The following is a 21,212-nucleotide window of genomic DNA, read 5'->3' on the forward strand; positions in this document are numbered from 1 at the left end:
ACTCACTCACTCATTCGCTTGCCTCGCCTCGCTCGCTCGCTCGCTCGCTCGCACCGTGTCGTGCGAGACCTCCGAACATTCTCCTCCGGCAAAGTAGGCGGAACATTGCTTGCACGCACCTCGACGGCGGTCCTCCTCGGTAACGAACGCTCGAAATGATAGTCGTCGAAGCCAAATAAACGCCACTTTACCCCGACACGGGACAGGCAGCGAACGATTGATATGGTGGCGAGGCGAGGATCTTAGGCCGACTCGAGGCTTTTTCGGGAAGGGGTTGCGCATCAACGGCGGCCAAAGTCTTTAAAAAGCTCGCACCAAGTATATTTTCGGTAACGTCGAATTTAATTTTAAGCGGCAGACCGTGAGATATGATGAAAAATAAAAAGTCATACGGAGAATGGTATACGATGTTCGAGATTATTCACTTGCATACATCTCTCAATTTCAACGACTCTTTTAAACGATATCGTACAGATTTCACGGTATTAAGAACTTAATCATGTTTGTGACACTTGACGGGGAGTAAATTCCAAATAAAGCTTTCCAATATTTGTTTTATTTTCTTTATTATCTGAATATTATGTGAAATTTTGCAACAAAGTGGTCTAAAATTAATCCCGGTAAAGTTATACATACATTTTGTACCTTTTTTAAAATAAACATTACAACTATTAGCAACTCATAAAACATGCAATCATAAAACTTCTCCGTTGATTTTCTGAAAATGTATCTTTCGCGATAGTCTGCTTAAAAAAAAATGTTTTCTCAAACTTTTCGTTTTCTTCGGGAAATTTTTTACGTACAAAAACTCCAGTTTTTCAGGGAACCTTGAAGCAGCGTGGAAAAAAAACGATTTATTTCGCCGCACAGTTATTTCGCCAAAAGTACCTGGGGGTCCAAGAACTTTGTCAGACTCACTACCGCATAATGCTGTCTTAAAGCGACAAACCGGTTTCCCACATTTTCCCCGCTTCTTTCGTAACCTTCGTGTCTATGTGTTATAGAAAAAAGTACTACGGAGCGATTTAAAGCGACCTTTGTAGGTAAACGGAAGTCTTGCTTTGCAGCGTTATTGATAAATGTATACAGGAGTATCGACGCTTAAAATTAGGGTTCGTTAAAATATATAAATACAATATTCTCAGCCGTGCTATAAATTGATAACAACACCTGAAATAAGATTTTGTTGCTTATTTACGTTGTATTGAACTTCGCCCATGTGTATTCGCGTCTTCGAAATACTAGAGCTGCACTTTTCTGATAAATTTAATGGAGGAAAATCTCGTTACACACGGTGCCCATACATCGGTTATCTGCGGAACGTTGTCCAAACGAAGTTGGGATAGATAATGCAATGATCTAATCACGGCTGTATACTTATCGATAACGTACGTGTGCGATAAATGCATAACAATATATCCACGGCTGTGTGAATTTTCACGGCACGTAAGAAAAGGTACTCTTTTATTGGACCTAATTTTTTTTTATTGCTTTCACAGTTTTCCCCCGTGGGTTTGTAGATTTTTCCAATTCTTATCGTTCCTCTATCATATATCCGAATTTTATACATTTTTACTGTTTAAGCGACTGATGTACATTTACTAATGTACGACTGAGATACATTTTCGCGCAAATCGCGTGGCATTATTATGCAAGAGCGCGTTGAATGATATTCGTCCGCGACTGATAAAATGTCTCAGCTACAATCAAAGTCGTCAGAGAATGATTGACGGGATTTAAATCCCTGTAACATCTTTACTCGGCCGAATTCATGCGGCTTTCTGTTTCTTCCCAGTTGTAATTATACTAATGCTTGCATAATCGCTCATTATGAAGTGTAAAAACATATAGATCCCCTTGTATCCGCCCCCCCCCCCCAGTGCTTTATTAATATTTATTTATGAGATATCCAGTCTGAGGTTCGCGACTTGACTGCATCACTAATGTCACCGCTCAGCATGAAAAACAAACGTTAAATGCGACCGACCACAGTTCAGAAATTTTATCGGTTCGACATTAAAATCGCATCAAATGTAATCATGCAAATATGGAGGAGCTGATTACACGAGTTGAGTAAAAATTTCTTAGTCTGTGCCAACGCTATCTGTGATTAATAAATTATTGATACTCTACGCAAGTAGTAGTTGAGATTATGCCGGAAATGATCGAGTGGAGCGTCGATGGTTTAAAACGAAACGTTATTTCAGCACAAGCTCGTCAATAAATTGTGTTTTGCATTTAACTAAGAAAAGAGAGATCGAATCTCATCGTCAAAATATCTTTGACACCGAAGGAAAAAAAAAGCAGCTCGTTTATCTCTCGTATCTATATTATATTTACTAGCGATAATTCCATAAAACGGAGATATACAGCAGATATCGAGATTTTCCGGATATTTATAATTATTGACAATAATTAATTGTTCTATGTAAAGATATTTTATATGAAAGCTATCATGAAAATTACGCAATCAATGTTGTTGTTGTTGTGAGATCTAAGTGAGAACGTGACGATAAAAAGAAAAAATAAGCGATAAATAAGAAGAATATATATTTTCTTATACAATATTTTTATATTTTGTACAAAGATATTGTAACATTTTTCAGTGTTATTTATACCTATATCAATGGAGAGATATTTTATACACATTACGTCGTAAGGCACTATTGTCCCCTGGTTAAGATTCATGCTTCCATCAGGACAATTGTGCGAGACAAGTATTCCTTTTTTAAAGAAAGCCGCTCCCTCGAAGTTGTAACTTGCGGAAGTTCGCCTCGCGGTTTGCCGACGGTAAACGCATGCGTTTTTGCAAAACCCGATATATCACGTGAACCATATCATCGAGCGTTGTAGAAAAGAGGCTAATAATCATTTCATTAATCGGCAATCGATTTTTATTTTGTCTCGTAATGTAAACACAGAAAGTTGCTCTTCCACCATAGTGTTAATGCATTAAGAATGGGTACTTTGTCTGATGAGAGAGAGAGAAGTAGAAACTCGGATATCGATTGGATTCCTAAAAAGACACGGTACAAGGCTGGAATTAGGTTCAGGTCAAAGTATAGCCTACTGAAGCGATCTTTTAGACGTAGAAAAAAAGGTGGTCTTCGGTGTGTCCCGCGAAATTGCAGCGCCAGATGGACGAAAATGACGGTGTCCCACATTACCCGCCTCTGTCCAACATTCCTCGCCCTTATCCTCGCTCTACCCGTTGCTCCGAAGAAACCAGGCCCGTATCCCCCAGCCCCGCAGATTTACGTAGTCTGATAAAGAGAGAGGTCTTCGCAAATAAATTCACGTCGGAAAAATAGAAACGCGTTTGTAAATGATGAAGGAGAACGGTTGCGCTGCGACTGAGCGACGTCTTCTCCGTTTGTTTCGCTCCGTTTGTTTGTGACTCACACAGTCACGTGCCACTGTTTTCGCTTACCCTCCCAGCTTGAACTTTTACCGCTTCGTTCTCGTGTCGCAAAATTGTTCATCTCCCTCTTTCTCTATCCGCCCGATTTTCTTGTATACAACACGTAAACATCTCGTGAACGTTTGTAGCTTTGTTTAATTTCGATTCTTTGTCGCTCGTCGGTCTGCAATAGTTTCACAGGAATTCGTACATGCCAAATTACAACAAAATTTCGTCGCGTCGACTCGTCCTTTATAATATGCTCATTTTAATCTCGTTATATAACTTTCCGTTATTGGATAAAATCGATTGAATATTATAATGACGAATGTAGATTAGGTTGAGTGAATGTCCTACTTAATTAAAAAAAAAAATCAGTTCAAATACTTATATGTACACGAAGTACAAATTTTTCAATTAGATTATATACTCAACGATAAAGACGAATGATACCGGAAGATTAGCATAACTGATTGTTAGCGCAACTGCATTGTTTACAACTATAGTTAGTGTCGTGCAACAACATTCCCCGCAAATGTTCTCCCTCGCCTATACATGATACTGTTATCGGTACCGCATCGTCGATCTCATTCAAACGTCGACTTGTTCCCCACTTACGTAATCCACTCTTGAATCTTCGTAGTAGCTCGGATTATTTTATCAACTTCGCCCCCGAGAAACTTAACGCATTGTCTCGGGCGTTAAATTTCTCGACTCTCGCTTCTGAAAATCTTTCGCAGGCGCGTTAACTCGCGATATATATTACTGTGTCTAACTCTTTGACCGTCCTCGAGGGACTTAGGCTCCCAGACTGGATAAATCTATCTCATCTATTTATCTCTCTCTCTCTCTCTCTCTCTCTCTCTCTCTCTCTCTCTCTCTCTCTCTCTCTCTCTCTCTCTCTCTCTCTCTCTCTCTTTCGCTCCAACCTTGTCCTTTACTATTCTTACGCGCCATCTTGCTCCATTGTTTCACGATATTTAAAATCTTCCGTAAAAAGAAACTGTCCAAACCAACCTTTCCGTCGAGACAATCGTCCTTTCCCGTAGAGTTTGTTTTCTAAGGGCTCGAGATTCACAAAAGATTCATTCAGAAATAGTTAGGTATCTGTATCTTATCGGTACTCGAAGCGGTCCATTGTAAAATCTAAGCGAGGAACGACCGAGAGAGACTTGGCTGACTCCGCTTCTTTGCGACATCACCGCTCACTAGGCCGGGTCTAAATAAATTGTTTCGCGCAGCTGTTGGACGGAGCTCGTTTCGCTGATACTTGCAGGCCAGCGGAACTTTGACGAGCCGCGAATTGTCGACGTCCACCAAGTAGATGTAAAATTACATTACATTTATCACGAGTGAAATTCGAAGACGAACCAGCGATTCGGGTTAATCTTTGCGAATTTATTTTTGAAACGGCACTGGTTTCGAAGTATTATACAAATCTCGGTGGAATCGGAATGTTTTAATAAATAGTAAAACGGTGTGAATTTCCAAAGTTGCGTGTTGCCACTTTCGAGACGAAGGGGCTAATGAGCGAGGCAATATCAACTAAGTGTGAAGTAGTAGTCGCTATCGATCGTCGCCGACGACGGAGAAAGTACATTTACGGCTGTCTTCGTATATCCTAGAAGAGGAGCATAATCTTTTTTAATCTTCCTAGCTGTGTACGGTAGGGAAACCCGAAAATGAAGATAATTGTGGCGAAACGCATAATTACGCGCGTATCAGATCCGGCAAAATGATCCTAACCGCAGATTTTCCTCTGTACGTAACAATTCGCTCGACAATTTCCCAAGCTATTTTCCCCTGAAAAGTTTCGCGATAATAATAGCACGTCCCGCGAGGTGTAAGGATTATATTCTTCAGAAAAGCCTAGAGATGAAGACTGATGAAAGCTACCGCAGTTATCGCGTTCAGTGCACGCCATTGTTCACTGACGACCAACTAATTATTAACAGCCTACGTACATTCTACAGTTGATCGTAATCTATATTCTATAGGACCAGATGACACAAATGCATATTTTGACAAATCCTAAACCAGAGGACCTATCTCAAAACTCAAACTGGGATTCAGATCAGAGCACGATCGTCACGCGGAAACCCGGGCAAACGCGGCCCGTCGGAAATCACTCTTACCTGCGATTAAGCAGAACTCCACTGTGACGACTAGTCGAACGCGTCCGGCAGGCAGCAGCGTTTCGTCATCCTGACGCGACGGGAAGAGGAGTCTGGAGGAGTCCTTTTTCCAAGTATCCAATTCACAGGCACATCGCGGAAGCGTCGTCGCGCGGACGTTTCTTCCCCCGACGTTTCTGTCCCAGCCACGGATAGAACCTTCGCGAACCTCGGGGGGGTTTTTTTATCACTCCGGGCTTCACCACACTCGACGAACGGAAGCGCGAGCGCGCGTAGAGAGAGAGAGACCAGCGTACGCGGGGGAGGGAGGGGGGGTTGATTCTCCTCGATACACGGAGAGAGAATCAACGAACCGACAGCCGTCTTCCCTTCGCGGAAGCACGGAAGGTGTTTCGCAAGCTACATTTCGCACCAGCCACCCGTCCGGCCCAAAAGTCCGCCTGTCGCGCGCGACGATCTACATGGATTCGCCCCGGCGACTTCGCATCTCGTCACCGGACGACGACGTTGGAGTATCACTCCGACATAGGTCCACCAGGGCGCTCCGAAAAAAACGGCTGCGATTCCACGGAGCGCGGCCTGTCAGTCGTTTGCCGTCGCTGCTTCGGGCATATCTCCCTTTAATACAGGCGCCGCGCCGGCCGGGCGTAGCTTAAAGTCGCGCTTCACCCGAGCGGATACTTTCGAGAAAAACGTTCCGAAGGAGCGACGCCGCGAACAGCACTGCAGTGTCGTATAACAACAGGTTTCACGTCTCCCGCTCCGAAATTACCGGAGCAATCGAACGATAATTCCCCTTTAGCGGCCGCGCGGTTCGAGCGTCCAGGATTGGATTTCGAACGATCACCAGCACCGCGAACCCGATCGCGTATACCGACCAGTACCCGGGAAAACGGGACGAGACAGGCACACGAATGTTCGACCGGAGGTGCGCGAATCGCACTTCCGGCAATCTCGCGAAATTTATAGCCGCGACACAAAAGCGGTGTAACGTCCGCACCGCTGAACGACCGAATTGTGACTGCGGACTATGGGCCTGGCAGGCCGTGGCCCCGCCGCGGGTTTGCCCAGAACGGGGTAAACGCGCCCCGCCCCGTCCGCGAAGCCACGCCCATTAGCCGCGCGAGTCCACGCCTCCATCCCCGAAGGTCGGCGCCTCCTCCTTCCGCGGACTCGCCTGCCGTCTTCGATTGCGACCTACGGCGATGTCAGATTGAAATTTCATTGGCGTAATTAATTATACGAAAATTTCTCGCCGATAACGAGAGGGGGAAACGGAACCAGCGAATCCGCTGATAATTGCAATGTTTTTGTGGAAGCTTTTAATTTCCACGATCAATTGGGAAATAATTGCATTCTTCTCGAACGGACTACTTTACGATTGATAGATAATTGAGTCCTATGATAATACTAGAAGCTATTAGAACGGTGTAATAACGAAATTATACCTAGCCAATCAGATGCGTACTTCTCTAATGTGAAGTACGTCATTAAAGAAAGTACCAATATCTTGTTTAAAAAGAAGCTCCTTTGATTCTACAAATACGATTACGCATCCAAAATATGACACATATCCAAGATGATTCGTACTAGATTCGTACTAGATTCGTAGAGACCCTACAATAAGAGACTGGCCATAAGGCCAGTTTTGTCAAAAGCCTGCGAGAGAGAAGGATATTTATATCGCTTTCTCTTTCTCTCTTATATCTCTTTCTCTTTCTCTTTCTGTTTCTCTTGCTTTTGACAAAACTGGCGGACCAATCAAAACTGGCTGTCTTATATAGCCAGTCTCTTATTATATAGGGTCTCTAATTCATACCATTACTAGTTATCGCCTTACATTGATACATATTTTATTTTACTCATAATTATTCATTGATCGAATTTCTTATTCATATCTTTCACCCATGCACCTACAGATTTACAAAACGAGCTCGTATATAGGAGCACACTTCGTTAAAATACTGCCGTGTATATGTCAGCTTGACAAATTTTACATTCCAATCTTTGTTAGGATATTATTGCTATCTATGACGCAATAATAGAGTGTCAGGAGTGACAGGAAATATCAAATATTTCGATTTTTGTGATTTTATAAATAAAAAAAATTTTATAAAAGAATGTCTAATTAATCTGCCGGTAATTACGGTTAAATATTCTTTGTATTTTATAATAAGTCGGTTTTTCGGGTTTCTATTTTAAGGAAACAAAATCTCTGTACCAGAGCTAACATATAATGAATAAATCTAAATCAGCTAGGAGATACTATTAAACCCCATTAAATTAGTAAAATTGTAAACTAAATTAAAATATCTGACATTTTAAAATATTTAAAATATTTAAAAAATTTAATAATTTGTCGAAAATTTAGTATAGATTAATTTTTATTGTATACATAAGATATCTTTGTTCTATCACGTAACATTTTCTATAGATTGTACAGAACAGTACGTTTTGTACAAACTTCGATTTTGCGTTTTTTACATCGCGACTTTACATTTACAGCCATCATGCGAGAATCTTGCACGGTATAAGCAAGATATCACGAGGCATTTCTTCGAATCATTCGCAACGCATCAATAACAATCCTCGAATCATCCATAAATGCGACAATAACAATGTAGCAAACGACGGCGGTCGTTTTACAAATTTGTATCCGGGCGGCAATACGGCCCGACCTAATCTAACCTGACCCGACGCGGATCTGGTTCTACGACTCATTTCATCCGTCAATTCTTATCTCTAACGAGACAACGTTTCTGGCAACGGTCGGGCCTAACGTTGCCCGTTGTCGCAGCGAGACCCCCAAGGGCCCATGGGGTTACCACGCGTAAAGAACGACGCGGAAGAACGATCATCCGATTACGCGCGGATGTCGCGTGCGCGTCAGCATGGCGCCTCTACCCGCGAACGGGGCGGCTGAGGCGGCTCGCCCGTCGGGTTATCCCCCCCCCCTCTCCCTCCTTTCGTCCCCCCACTGCCCCCACCTTTTCGCGCGCGCCACGCCTCGATATCGAGGCCGATCCGCGGGCTTTTTGCGTGCACGTCCGCATGCACACCGACGTGCCGAATGCCCCGCCCCGCGAGCGCGCGATTAAACGCCATGACGCGTGCGCCTCCACTCGCGGGACTGTATGACGCGCGTTCGAATTACCGCCGCCATACTTTTCCCAATGGAAAGCACGGCTTCGCCGGGACGCGGTCGCGGCGGCTAGCCGCGCCACGGCGCCGGCTATTCTCTCGTTTCTATTCCTCGCCCGCCGTTTTCCGTGCAGCCGGACGAAAGATCGGCGATGCCGGTCACGATATCCCATGCACGTCGAATCTGGGAAGCGATCGGTAATGCTCGTTGTAATGCGAATATCCGACGAACATTCTTGACCATCGTCTCTTAGATATTCTCTCTGCGATGTCTCAACTTAATCGAACAATACTTGAGGTTTATTCGATATTTCTAATATATGCATGTTTAAGAAAATGAAGATTAAAAAATGTTGAGATCTCTATTTATTAAGAATTTCGAAATTGTCAGATCGTTGAACACTCTTTTGTGTATGCAATTTCACAAATTTGGGAATCCTCAGATGTTTTAATCTTAAGTGTTCTGATATTGCTCGGGCTGTAAGAATAATATTCCTCACCTTGAATTTCAATATATTTCATTGAATCGATAATATTAATATTAGATTAATATTAATATACAAGCAATATACTTTTTTGTGTCATAATTTAATATAACTGTAACTTTATTTCAAGTAGAGTTTAAAAAATTAGCTCTCATTTCCAGGGTAATATCAAGAGCGTCACCAGTTCACCAGCAGAGTCCTCTGTCGCTTTATTCGAAAATTTCATGGAAAAAATTATCGATGTAAGAAAACCATGCTTAGGAAAGTATTAAACATTGTCCTAAGAATAATAAGTATTGAATTATTATCAAAACTAATTCTATAAATTAAATGCGCAATTATAAGATATATAAATAAGAAATTATCGCGATAGAACACATGATCTCGACAAAAGATGTATGTAATATATCATGCTCATATTCACTCGTAACAATAGAAACACGACGATGGACAGTATATTTTTAGGCCCTAATAAATTACAAAAAAAAATTATATAATAAAAATATATCGGTTTTATTTCTTGATTCGGCAATGTATAATATGGTATTAAGAATAAAAAAAATTAATTTGCCGAAACCCGGGATTGAACCGGGGACATTTAGATCTTCAGTCTAACGCTCTCCCAACTGAGCTATTTCGGCTCACATGGATGACCGTTTCGTTCCACTTTAGTTGGAACATCGCATACCAACACGTATAATCATGCACCATTCGGGTGAATCGTGATTGATCTTTGTTCAGTCTCGTTTCTATACCTGGTCACTGGACACGTCACAATACCGCGAACAGCTAGCAGCTGTTGACGCGAACAAACATCCATACGAACATTTGGTGTCGTGCAGTTCGAGATAAAGGATGCATCGAGCTATAATTAATTGTAATCAGGTGCAGACCGAGGTGATATCGGAAGGCCGTTGGATAGAGGAGGATCCGCTACCGCATTCCAGCAAGCAGGTAGTCCTCGTCATTCCCGGGAATCCAGGTATTCCACGATTTTACGAGGGCTTCGTCAAGGAGCTCAACTCGAAATTAACGTCGGACACCCCTGTTTGGGTCATCGGACACGCTGGACATGTTCAACCACCAGAGAACCTGGACATCGCTATGCCCGGCGACGAGAAGTGGGCAGAGTGCTACGGCCTGACGGCGCAGATTCAACACAAGGTATTCGAGGTCTTCAAACACTTCTTATTGATCTCCTGATCTCTCAATAATATGGCACGGCTATAATTTTATGTTGGCAGGCTGAATTCATAAGACGATACATTCCAGAGGATGCGCATTTGTATCTCGTTGGACATTCCATAGGTGCTTGGTTCGTACTCAATTTGCTCAAGAACGATGACATTGAAAGAAGGATACGGAGATGCTATCTGTTGTTTCCCACGATAGAGTATATGGCAGAGACCCGTAATGGAAGTTTTTTCAACAATTTTGTACGTTTTGGCATGTTCATCGTTATATATTTGTCGTATCTACGAAACATTATGAGTATCGTAATTATTTCCCACATGGTTTTAATAATTATATTTTTCTTTTCAGATATCACGTGCAGCACCAATTTGGATTTGCCTGTCTTGGATCTTCACAACAATGTTTCCAGTAGCTCTACAAACATTTATGATACGTATTTTCGGTATGATGTTTTGTGGTATTCCACCAAAATCCATCAGAGCGGTTCGAGAAATGCTGGATCCAAGAGTTTTGCGTAGAATAATCAATCTTGCCAATGAAGAGATGAAATATGTGAAAGAAGCTGATCACGAGACTATATCGAAACATGCTGATAAACTTTGGCTTTATTACGGTGCAAAGGACGGTTGGGCTCCAGTGAAATATTATAGAAATATTGTATCAAGGCATCCTGACCTGAATGCTCAAGTATGTCAGCGTGGCTTTCGTCATTCGTTTGTGTTGAACGATGACGTGGACATGGGACGTATCATCGCCGATCTCATTAACGAAGATTCGAGACACTGAATTTTAGTATAATTTAATTATATATTTGCATTATTTCTCACATTTCTAACTAAAATTTTTTTTATATTTTTCTACATGGGTTTATATTGTTTTATTACTGTATTTTATATTATATATTTATTATTGTTATTATACTGAGTTTGGTTTCTGGATTGGAGCTGCGTGAATTGACTATTTGATTCTCGACTAGAGATTCTCAAGTAAGGGTCTCTAATTCCGACGTTTTGTGAACATTTCAGTTCACTTCATCAGAGAGAAGCAACCATTCGTATTCGTTCAGAATCAAACAGACAAGTCATGCGATTCTAATCCGGAAATCAAACTCAATATTATTATATTATTAGTTAGTATTTTATTAGTTATTATATTATATTATATTATTATATTATATGTATATTATTATATTATATGTATATTATGGTATTATTTTTTATATATTATTAATTTTACAGAAATGCCATCAATCATTTCTCTATGATCAAGTGTAACATGTGAATAAAAATGATACAATGAGGGCAATTTTTATATATTGAAATTAAAATTTAATTTTATACCTAATTGTTACAAAGATTTAATTACCATCGAGTTAAAATTTAATTACATTTAAAACAGCGGCGACGGTATTTTCGTTCATTTCGTATTCGCGAGCTCGGTTCAATTTTCATTTTTGGCGCCACTTAACATCAGCGATATAACTAGACGAACTTACATCTGGGACATTCAGCCATCAAGTTTGCCTCCCTAGAATTTATAAGATGCTTATATGTATACATATAATCAACATTTTTATTCTTCGTGTAATGCGTAAATTATATTTGTCATTCAGTTTATAACCCAACTTTTAAGTATCTAAAAATATTGTTCAAAAAAAGAACAGAATACAGTATTTTAAAAATTCGCGAAATGACGCAATCACTGTTCGACCAATCAGATATGACTTGCGAATAACGCAACTTCTGGATCTACCTATCAGATTCCTTTCTCGATCTTCGCGATTTTCGAGTACAGCCAATGCGGCGTGTTCGTGCCCCCCCCCCCCCCCTCCTACGTTCTCGGACGCGTCGAATGGGTTAAAGCCACTTCTGAAGTTCTCAGTTCTCACGTCCATTTCGCGTCAGACGATATCGCAACGGGACGCATCGCATCGTGCAGCAGCCCAGCAGCGTGCAATCGGCAGGTAGTTGCCCGAGATTCGTCGTTAGACTGGTACCGTTGTCGTAATCAACCACCGAGCGTCGTCTGCAGATTCGTCGAGTGAAACGCAGCATCAAAATGTCACGTCTCACGGTAGCGTTGCTGCTGATATCTCTTCACGCGGCGTCCGTTTACGGTAAGAAAAAACGAGATCATCCGGCGGAACAATCACAATCGAGTGCGCGATTTTGTTAGGGGGAGTGGCGCGCGTACGTGTGTGTGCGTACACACAGGGTCGTTAACGCCGCGATTCATGCGTTCAGACCAGTTCAGACGCTTATCGCGGTCATATATGGGAGGGATGATTAATAACACCCCGCATATAATCGAAGATTCGCTCTTGGTTGCGCAACGCAACCAACGTTTTCTTTATAAAATGGGTGCGCGAATAATCGATAATTGTTGGTCTTATCTGATTCTCCGGACATTAAGCAACATTAAGAGATGCGATATCACGATGTGTTTACCAAATTCCTGAGAGTGTTTCTAGTTTCTTTTTTGTTCTTGTTTCTATCACACTGGTAATAGCTTTCCATTGAAGCTGAAGCGGAAAATTTATTTTACGCAGCGCGATCGAACAAGAGATTTGGCGCTTTTTCTTGACTGACTAACTGATGTATCGTAACTTCGACCAAACTGCGGTTGGTCGACTTAATCGGCAATTAATTCAGTCGGCAGAACCGCATAGTCATTTATTAGTCACTGTTCTAATCTTTTTTCCATGTATTAAATAAAAAGTTAATTTTACCCAAAATACAGATATTGCTTAATTAAGTTAAGCATTGATTAAATTTCGTTAAACTTCATTCAACACCTCGAACCCAGCACCTTAGAGAGGAAGAATTCCACGTCGAAATTGCAAGGCTTCGTTCCATTCATAATTTTATAGTATGTTAAATCAGACGAATTGTATTCTTATGTACTTAATATAATTCGCTAATTAATACATTAGGCCCTGCCCACTATATTTAGGAATAAGGACAAATATTAACCCTAGCTCGCCACAGTCCGATTCAGCGGACCGCTGAACGTTTTTCGATTTTCTAGTTTTCACATAACATAATTTTCTACTTTCCTTGTAATAAGTTCAGTTTAAATTCAAATGATTTTCTTGGCCTGATATTATCATAAACGTCTTATTCAGAGTCTGTATTACCAATTTCTACATTGTTACAAGCTTAAAAATATTAATTAGAATGAAAATGAAATCTACTATTACGTTTACGCGAGCGTTACTTCTGTAGTAACTTACGACAATTCACTCGTTTACGCGGAGTAAATTATCGTACGTTACTACAAAATCCCGTTTACGCGAAGGAAAATTCCGTTTATATATACGCAAAGGAATTATCGTAATTTACTACAGAAGTAACGCTCGCGTAAACGTAGTAAATGTGACAAAGTCGAGCGGTCTCACGGACCGGAGAGTGGCGAATTAGTCCCGGTCTACAATAGGTGTTTTAAGGGAGGACACCACTGTAACTGCCCATTTTCGACTGCCTTCTTTGGTATTTTTTTTTTAGAAAGGAATAAAATATATGGTCAAAAGAACTTTTAGGCTTTATTAGACATATATTAAAGTATGTAAAAAAATTTTTTATTTGTTGAAAAAATACAAAATGGCGGCGCACGAGTCGCTATAGCACTTATTGGTTTTCAGCCAACCCTCTCCGCGGCACGCAGTAGAACTGTCGTAAATTTGATCCTGGAACAAAAAGTGAAATATTTTCGTTAATTATATTAGTTTTAGCAGTGAAGTACGAGGGGAAATAAGAAAATATTAAAAAACAAAAAATAGAGACGAGTTTGAATAAAAAGTTCGATTTTTCGACCATCGAACTTTTTATTCAAACTCGTCTCTATTTTTTGTTTTTTAATATTTTCTTATTTCCCCTCGTACTTCACTGCTAAAACTAATATAATTAACGAAAATATTTCACTTTTTGTTCCAGGATCAAATTTACGACAGTTCTACTGCGTGCCGCGGAGAGGGTTGGCTGAAAACCAATAAGTGCTATAGCGACTCGTGCGCCGCCTTTTTGTATTTTTTTAACAAATAAAAAATTTTTTTACATACTTTAATATATGTCTAATAAAGCCTAAAAGTTCTTTTGACCATATATTTTATTCCTTTCTAAAAAAAAAATACCAAAAAAGGCAGTCGAAAATGGGCAGTTACAGTGGTGTCCTCCCTTAAGTTCTAAGCCTTAAGGAGGTTCAGTGGCTACAAAAAAATGCAGCCAATTTCATGAAATTTTAATATGTTGTTCTGAAATGCAAAATAGAATTATGTGAATTTTTTGGGAATTTTTCACCGTCCCGTTTTGAAAAAAATCTACTCCAAAAATTGTACTTTTTAGCATAGGTTCTTATGGGTAATGACATATTGCACACCTTTAGAATGAAATAAGTGCAAGAAAAAATGTAAATGATAAGAAAAAAAAAATATGCACATGTAACTTAATAATTTACAAATAAATGAGTGAAAGAAAGGGGAAGGTTACCGCACATTTCGTAGAAAAATTAATTATTAAAGCATAAATTGCTTGATTTTTCGTCTGCTAGACTGCCACGGTCGTGAGCAGCAGCACGCACTATACACGCGGCGACCAATCAGAGCAATCCCCTTCACTCCCACTACTTCAAACGCTAGTGCGCTGTTGCCAGAACCCCCGCGTCCCACTACTCCCCCCGATGAAGCAACCGAACCTCCTTAAGAAATTGATCGTTAATGACATTGTTACGTGCTTTGCGCAGCTTTTCTATGGTATATTTATATCTGCGCAAATGTTATATTATATCTGCACGTAATGATGTCGTTAACGTTTACAGAATAGACCCTTAAGTCCTAAGCCCCAAGAGATTGACCAATCACAGTCGACTATTCTCCTCAAATTCGACTGTGATTGGTCAATTTCTTAGGGCTTAGGACTTAGAGGCCTATTCTGTAAACGTTAACATCATTACGTGCTTTGCGCAGCTTTTCTATGGTATATTATATCATGCGCAAAGCACGTAACGATGTCGTTAATGTTTACAGAATAGGCCCCTTAAAATACCTATTATAGACCGTGACATAAGGACTCGAAAATAAGTGTGGCTAGCTAGAATTAAATATTAGGATATATAAATATAGGAATATTCTTGTAATAAATATTAAATATTAGGATATGTAAATGTAGGAATATTTCTATATTTATATCTTATATCTTACTCTTTTCTATTGTGCGTTACGTTTAATTGTTATTTCTAATTCCGGTTCCTAATATTTTTTCTTTAATATTTATTCTTATTCTTAATATACATGCTTTATTGTGCGAAGAGCCTTAAAGTAAAATATACTATAAATATGCTATGAATGCTATGAAGATTAGCTTACGAAAGTACCAAGTTATCATTAATCTGAGACAAGGTTGCGTCCGTATCTTATTCTTTTTCACAAGTCTCGCGAAATCGGATCTCTCGCAAGTGCTATGCGTTAATAGTTCCTCAAATTGATAAAACAACGAATTCTCTTGGCCATTCATCAATTTGGCAAATGGGATCAAAATTTATTAGGATCTCTGTGGATAAACGAAACACGATTGTCAATTACGTAGTTTTGTATTCCTTCTTTTTACTAAATCTACTTTACTGGGTTTTTTTTTTTTTTTTTTTACATAATTTATATATCTTATTTTTGAAGCGATCTCGTTATTTTTCTTTGTGTTTCAAAAATATGTATATAGTATTATCTTATATGTAATGTCGCTATGCTGAAGATAGAAATAATCGCTCTATTTATTAGGCGGATTCCAGGAAAGTAGAGATAAAATAAGTCCAAGTTGACTCATGTAAGCGACAAACGTTTCCTGTGGGCAGATTTCTGATAGCGCGTCGCGATAGGAAACGCTGCTTCTTAATTTAGCGCAGTCTGATTTTCACATTAGTTATCTCGGCTTCTTGCCGATCTATTGCCTGGCAATTGACTATATTTACAGCGGCGATCGGAACGTTACGTCGTGTGCAGATTATCAATTTGAAGTAATGTCGATCGATTAGCGTGTCATAGCCCGATCGGTCTTTTGTTTTTCCCTCGTGATAAGACTATCAAGTATCAACTGTGGACTGTAACATGGACAGTAATAGCAGTAATTAATTAGACTAAATGCATTGGTTGAACCCCAGTGTTGGTTTAGGTTTAGACAGATGATTCCCTTGGTCCTTTTTCACGCTCTCATATTTTCTGCGTGCGTGTGTGTATGTATGTACAGCATAGCGATCGATTACGTTTGGCTACGTGGAACCCAATAATGCTATCACGAACCCCATTTCGCGTCCTTTTCATTAAAAATATTCGCATGAAAATACAGAAAATAGAGAATAGTAAAAACTACATCGGAGACATTAGGTTTTTCTTATATATTCTTTATGCATACTTTATCTATTTTTATTTATAATTTGGATTTTATTAATTTCTACCGTCTTTTGTTTCGTATCACTGATCGATAGACGAAGAAGCTTATTGCCAAATGCAGAAAAATGTTGAAATCTACGAGGCAGTAAAAAATTGAGTCCTGGCAAAATAACTTCTTGAATCACCGGCTTGTGCTTCCCTTTTTTCTAGGAATGAAATGGCGTCATGGTAGACGTGCATCTAATCTCTCTCATTATATTACAGTTTACACATGCTGGTAATATGAACCGTAAATCGTGGCCGTACGTTCCTAAGCTATTGCGTCGGCGAGTTTAAGAGTTATATAGGAGTGCTTTGATTGAACTATAATTCTCGCAGCTAAATATTCCTACAATTAAGCATCAAATAAATAGAACATAATTATTTGTTATCGTCAAGATAAGATTAAGATGGTGTTGCATTGAAATCTGGAATTGTTTGGGAAATATTTCACCGGCTAGCAATTCAGTTCGCTTTTATTTTTTTTAACAGCTAGTATTTAAGATGTTTTTAGTGCGCCGAATATTTTAGAGCTTGCTTAATTTTTAGGAATGGAATGCACCTTTGAAAGCAATAAGAATTTCTTGGAGAAGATATTGACTACCTGTCCAAGACCATTGATAGATCCATCCGAGAATTCCTACTGCTGCTACGATTTCTCTACCGAGAAGCCCTATTGTTGCAATGCCGCGGAGTTTGCGAGGACTGGGTAAAATATCATAATCGCTCGTAGCATACTCACAGTGTTCAAAATAAATTGTATTTAATATGTTGATTCTAAATGGCGCACGATCTTTTATTTATTTTATATTATTCACGGGTGTCAAAATAACATGGCAAATAATAAAATTATTTGAGAAAACGATTTGCATAACGGAAGATAATACACGATATTTTTCTATCATTTTCTTCATGTATATATTATTACTTCACAGGCTCGGTATCATCTTGCCGGTGGTGATCGCAGCAGCTATAGTTATCGGGCTAATAGTGTGCTGTATATCCTGCCTCTGCTGCACCAGCTGCCCGTGGTATCGCCGTCGTCAAGGCACTGTCTACGGAAGTATGTCTTCTCTCTCTTAAATTTCGTGCATTAATATTGAATTACCATACACAATTTTCCCAATATTAAATTCATCATATTTTAAACATCTCCATTATACATGAAACAAATATACATTGATGAATATCAATGAATATTCTGTGTCAGAGACAGCGGCAAAATTATCCTTGCAGAAGCATTCTTCTAAAATATTTATAATTACAAACACTTTTGCACGATAAAAACAATCACAAACATTAGTTAAATTATTTAATAAAATTAGGTATAGGTATCGATGAATTCTGAATTGGCTAGTAACAGAGTCGTCATTCTTTCTAGGACCAGGCGTGGCATAATACCATTCTGAAAGACCATTCCTCCTACGAAGAGTATTTGTATGTCAATGTTTAAAACATTTTTAACGATTATTGGTATCCTGCTTCCTATATGTAACCTGAAATTAAGTTAATTCCCATAAGGAACATGTACTTATATATTTTACTATATATACCAAAAGTGCATTTTCTCCTTATAAGAATATCTGCATTACATCGATATTTTTTTCTTTTCAGTATTATATTGACGACAGAGCATTTTTATAAAAGGTCTAAGTTTAAGGATGTATAGGTCGTACAGTCCTTGCTAAAAGTTAAACTTTCAATAAAAGAAGACTTTGCATGTATGTCAAACAACTCAAAATTTTTTATATGTTAGAAGGGATTACCGTTAACAGTTTGAGTATGATTTTTTGTTATTTAAATAATTAGTATTGTTTAAACAATTAAAAAAATTGTTTTGTTGCAAAAAATTTTGAAACTTAAAATACAATATCAATGATGTATGTTTTACACATAAAAAAAGTTTAAGAAATATCTTAATGGTTTATTTATATTTTATTTATATTTACAGCAAAAATGTCGATTCTCTATAAGGGAAAATGTTAATTTCAACAACTTTAAACTAAAATAACTCTTAAATAACTTCAAAATTTTACAGAGTATTTTTAATTTAATTTAGAAACAATTTGCAGCACTTTCTGAATATATTTGAAATACCTCCAATACATCCTTAATTACAATAACTTTTAAACCAGTAAGAGAATTGTGCTGAAATTTTACACGGATACTTAGACGTAATAATAGAACAATCTATGAAATTTTTAGATTTTTGGTAATGCTTTGAGATGTCACCCATACATCCTTAAGCTCCCGAGTTGCTATATTCTTATAAGGAGAATCTAGTCTCTTAGATATAAGATAACTTTGCACAGTGGAAACCGAGTTTGAGAAACATGTACAATAATACGCATGTAAACAGCGTTACACATCAAATATTTTATATAAATCGTATTTTGATATTTTTGTTACAGCCATGCTTCGTATAGCGTTAAGCGTATCTAAGATGTACATATGAAATGTTCCACTTCATATGTGATAAAAATATAATATATAATATTTATTTTATTTATTATAGATTGTTATTTTTTTTTATATTGAGAGCAATGCCCATGAGGAAAAGATATTAATAATGATATTATCACTAAGCATATAAATTTAGATGGAACATTTTGTGTGTAATTGTCTTCGGCCTTTTTTCGATTGATGCATTTACATCTTCCAAATACGCTACATGAAATGTGTTCAAATAAACATTCCTTCCACTTGTGCATATATAACTAACATTAAACTTAGCAACATTAGATTCGCCTAATACGTACAAAATCGCTAATCAAATATAGCCAGCATGCAGGTCATGTATCTCATTTATAAGACGCTTAAAAAATATATAAATTTTTTCATAAAATGTTAGACATTATTTGACATATAACCCGATTTCATCACCAATACATCACAATTTATCATTTTAGTTTAATTGATTAATATGTTATATTAAGGACACATCTCTCTAAAGACAATTTCGATTAATTAAATTCTGCCTTTTTGTTACTTAAGGTCTGCTTAAGAAACTCTATTATAGAGTTATTACATCTCATTTTTGTTCTGATTTCGTTAATTTTATTCTTGATGCTAATTTGCTCGCTGTCTCTGAGACAAATTTAAGATACACTTGGGATCCTTTTGTACCTGTTACACGAGTATTTGTTACAGAAGTTCAGACACCTGTTGTGCAAGTAATTCAGCCCCAGGCAACTATTCCACCCAGCTACAGCCAACCTGCTCAAAACTATGCTCCATACCCAATGGGCTCGACAGGTACTTGATCAAAATCTCTTGGGTTCACATTCAATCGCTGAACGTCTGACGCGCAGTCATCATGAATATATATAAAAGAATATTCTAATTTCTCAGATATTTTAGTTGATTCTTCTTAGAAGTCTTTTGTTGAGTTTTAATGTTATTTAACGACAAAGACACGAAAGAGAAGTGCACGATAAGCCCTTTATTCTTGTTTGGATAATTTCTTTTTCTTATTATTTTTAGGGATGCCGCAACCCCCACCGTACAACGAGGCGTATGCTAAACAGGCTCCGTACAATCCTGCTTATCCACCGCAGCAGTGATCTTCCCAGTTATTATAGTTGCCATATTAATTAATAGTTATCGATGAACGGTTTACGAGGTTCCTTTCTACCGTACGAGCGATCCTCGAATTTCAACAAAAGTCAATACAGCAAAGAATACGTTGTGTTCATGTAATATCGCACCACGATTGTGATTTATGCTTGTACGTATATGCGTGGGCGATTTACCACCAGGCCATAGACACTCTCGCGAAAATTTTTACTGTTTACAGGTTACAGTTACGTTTTTCTTACTCAATAGATCGTCCGACAAAAGTGCTTGATACTTTTATCATACTTTTACATGTTTGTTAGAAATATATTCTCACAAAATAGTTTATAAATCCGTTTTACGAAAACGGATAGAACAAATTTCATGAAATACTCTCGATAAAATATAAATTTAACAAGGAAAAGAAGAAATATATTATTAAGCTATTAAACTTTGTATAGCACTAAAATACTCTAGACTCTAGAGGAAAGATCTAATATTGTAAATAAAAATGATGTCCCACACGAGCTTCAGCAGATTAAGAATCCTGTACATTTATCGCAACGATATATTAAATTATGAAATAATTTTTTTCGTTTGAAAGGTATAAGAAATTTCTGTACGATATAATACTTATCGTATATCGTCAAATGCGGATGGTGACACATGACAAAATGTATTTTGATACGTAATATAAAAAAAATTTCAAGATTCTCGTTTCAGATCTTAATTAAATACAAGCTACGATGAGAAGAGGAATCTTAGGATCTGGAGGAAGAAAATTCTTTTCTATCTCATATTGACATGTCTCTCTAGAGATAAAAATGCTTATCTTAGTCATAAAAAATTACATCATCTGTGTTTGTTAGTCGATATATAATCGAAGG

General features: G+C 38.3%; 3 protein-coding genes and 1 non-coding gene across 7 annotated transcripts in view; 2 read left to right on the forward strand and 2 right to left on the reverse strand.

Annotated features, from left to right (window-relative positions):
* Wge (winged eye) overlaps nucleotides 1-6,552 on the reverse strand; it is a 52,660-nt gene extending 46,108 nt beyond the window's left edge. For all 3 annotated transcript variants that reach the window (XM_071700341.1, XM_071700340.1, XM_071700339.1), the window contains exon 1: nucleotides 5,536-6,552. The gene's annotated coding sequence lies outside the window, so the exon portion shown is untranslated. The remainder of the gene's footprint in view (nucleotides 1-5,535) is intronic.
* Nucleotides 6,553-9,729: 3,177 nt separating this feature from the next.
* On the reverse strand, nucleotides 9,730-9,802 carry Trnaf-gaa (transfer RNA phenylalanine (anticodon GAA)). The gene has a single exon. It is a non-coding gene; the product is annotated as a tRNA-Phe (tRNA).
* An 81-nt stretch (nucleotides 9,803-9,883) lies between these two features.
* Nucleotides 9,884-11,660, forward strand: Sturkopf (lipid droplet associated hydrolase sturkopf). Its single transcript, XM_071700357.1, has 3 exons — nucleotides 9,884-10,325; nucleotides 10,406-10,597; nucleotides 10,704-11,660. The coding sequence occupies exons 1-3, from the start codon at nucleotides 10,017-10,019 to the stop codon at nucleotides 11,139-11,141; spliced, it is 939 nt and encodes a 312-aa protein (XP_071556458.1). The 5' UTR covers nucleotides 9,884-10,016; the 3' UTR covers nucleotides 11,142-11,660.
* A 561-nt stretch (nucleotides 11,661-12,221) lies between these two features.
* Nucleotides 12,222-20,852, forward strand: LOC139769368 (uncharacterized). Of its 2 annotated transcripts, none has more exons than XM_071700359.1 (5): nucleotides 12,222-12,471; nucleotides 17,320-17,479; nucleotides 17,706-17,833; nucleotides 19,921-20,025; nucleotides 20,254-20,852. In XM_071700359.1, the coding sequence occupies exons 1-5, from the start codon at nucleotides 12,414-12,416 to the stop codon at nucleotides 20,331-20,333; spliced, it is 531 nt and encodes a 176-aa protein (XP_071556460.1). In that variant the 5' UTR covers nucleotides 12,222-12,413; the 3' UTR covers nucleotides 20,334-20,852. The 2 variants fall into 2 exon arrangements, with proteins under 2 accessions (XP_071556460.1, XP_071556461.1); XM_071700360.1 differs by having other exon boundaries at nucleotides 19,924-20,025.
* Nucleotides 20,853-21,212: the final 360 nt, after the last annotated feature.

Source organism: Temnothorax nylanderi, unplaced genomic scaffold (assembly GCF_030848795.1).
Source record: "Temnothorax nylanderi isolate EJ_2023f unplaced genomic scaffold, tnyl_v1.0 TNYL_tig0022_pilon, whole genome shotgun sequence".
In the NCBI taxonomy this organism is placed as follows: Eukaryota; Metazoa; Arthropoda; class Insecta; order Hymenoptera; family Formicidae; genus Temnothorax; species Temnothorax nylanderi.

Coding starts and splice junctions, on each gene's coding strand:
- LOC139769368 (XM_071700359.1), top strand. CDS start 12,414: ATGTCACGTCTCACGGTAGCGTTGCTGCTGATATCTCTTCACGCGGCG. Junction 12,472..17,319: donor TCACGCGGCGTCCGTTTACG/GTAAGAAAAAAC, acceptor CTTAATTTTTAG/GAATGGAATGCACCTTTGAA. Junction 17,480..17,705: donor GCGGAGTTTGCGAGGACTGG/GTAAAATATCAT, acceptor ATTACTTCACAG/GCTCGGTATCATCTTGCCGG.
- Sturkopf (XM_071700357.1), top strand. CDS start 10,017: ATGCATCGAGCTATAATTAATTGTAATCAGGTGCAGACCGAGGTGATA. Junction 10,326..10,405: donor CGGCGCAGATTCAACACAAG/GTATTCGAGGTC, acceptor TTATGTTGGCAG/GCTGAATTCATAAGACGATA. Junction 10,598..10,703: donor GAAGTTTTTTCAACAATTTT/GTACGTTTTGGC, acceptor TTTTCTTTTCAG/ATATCACGTGCAGCACCAAT.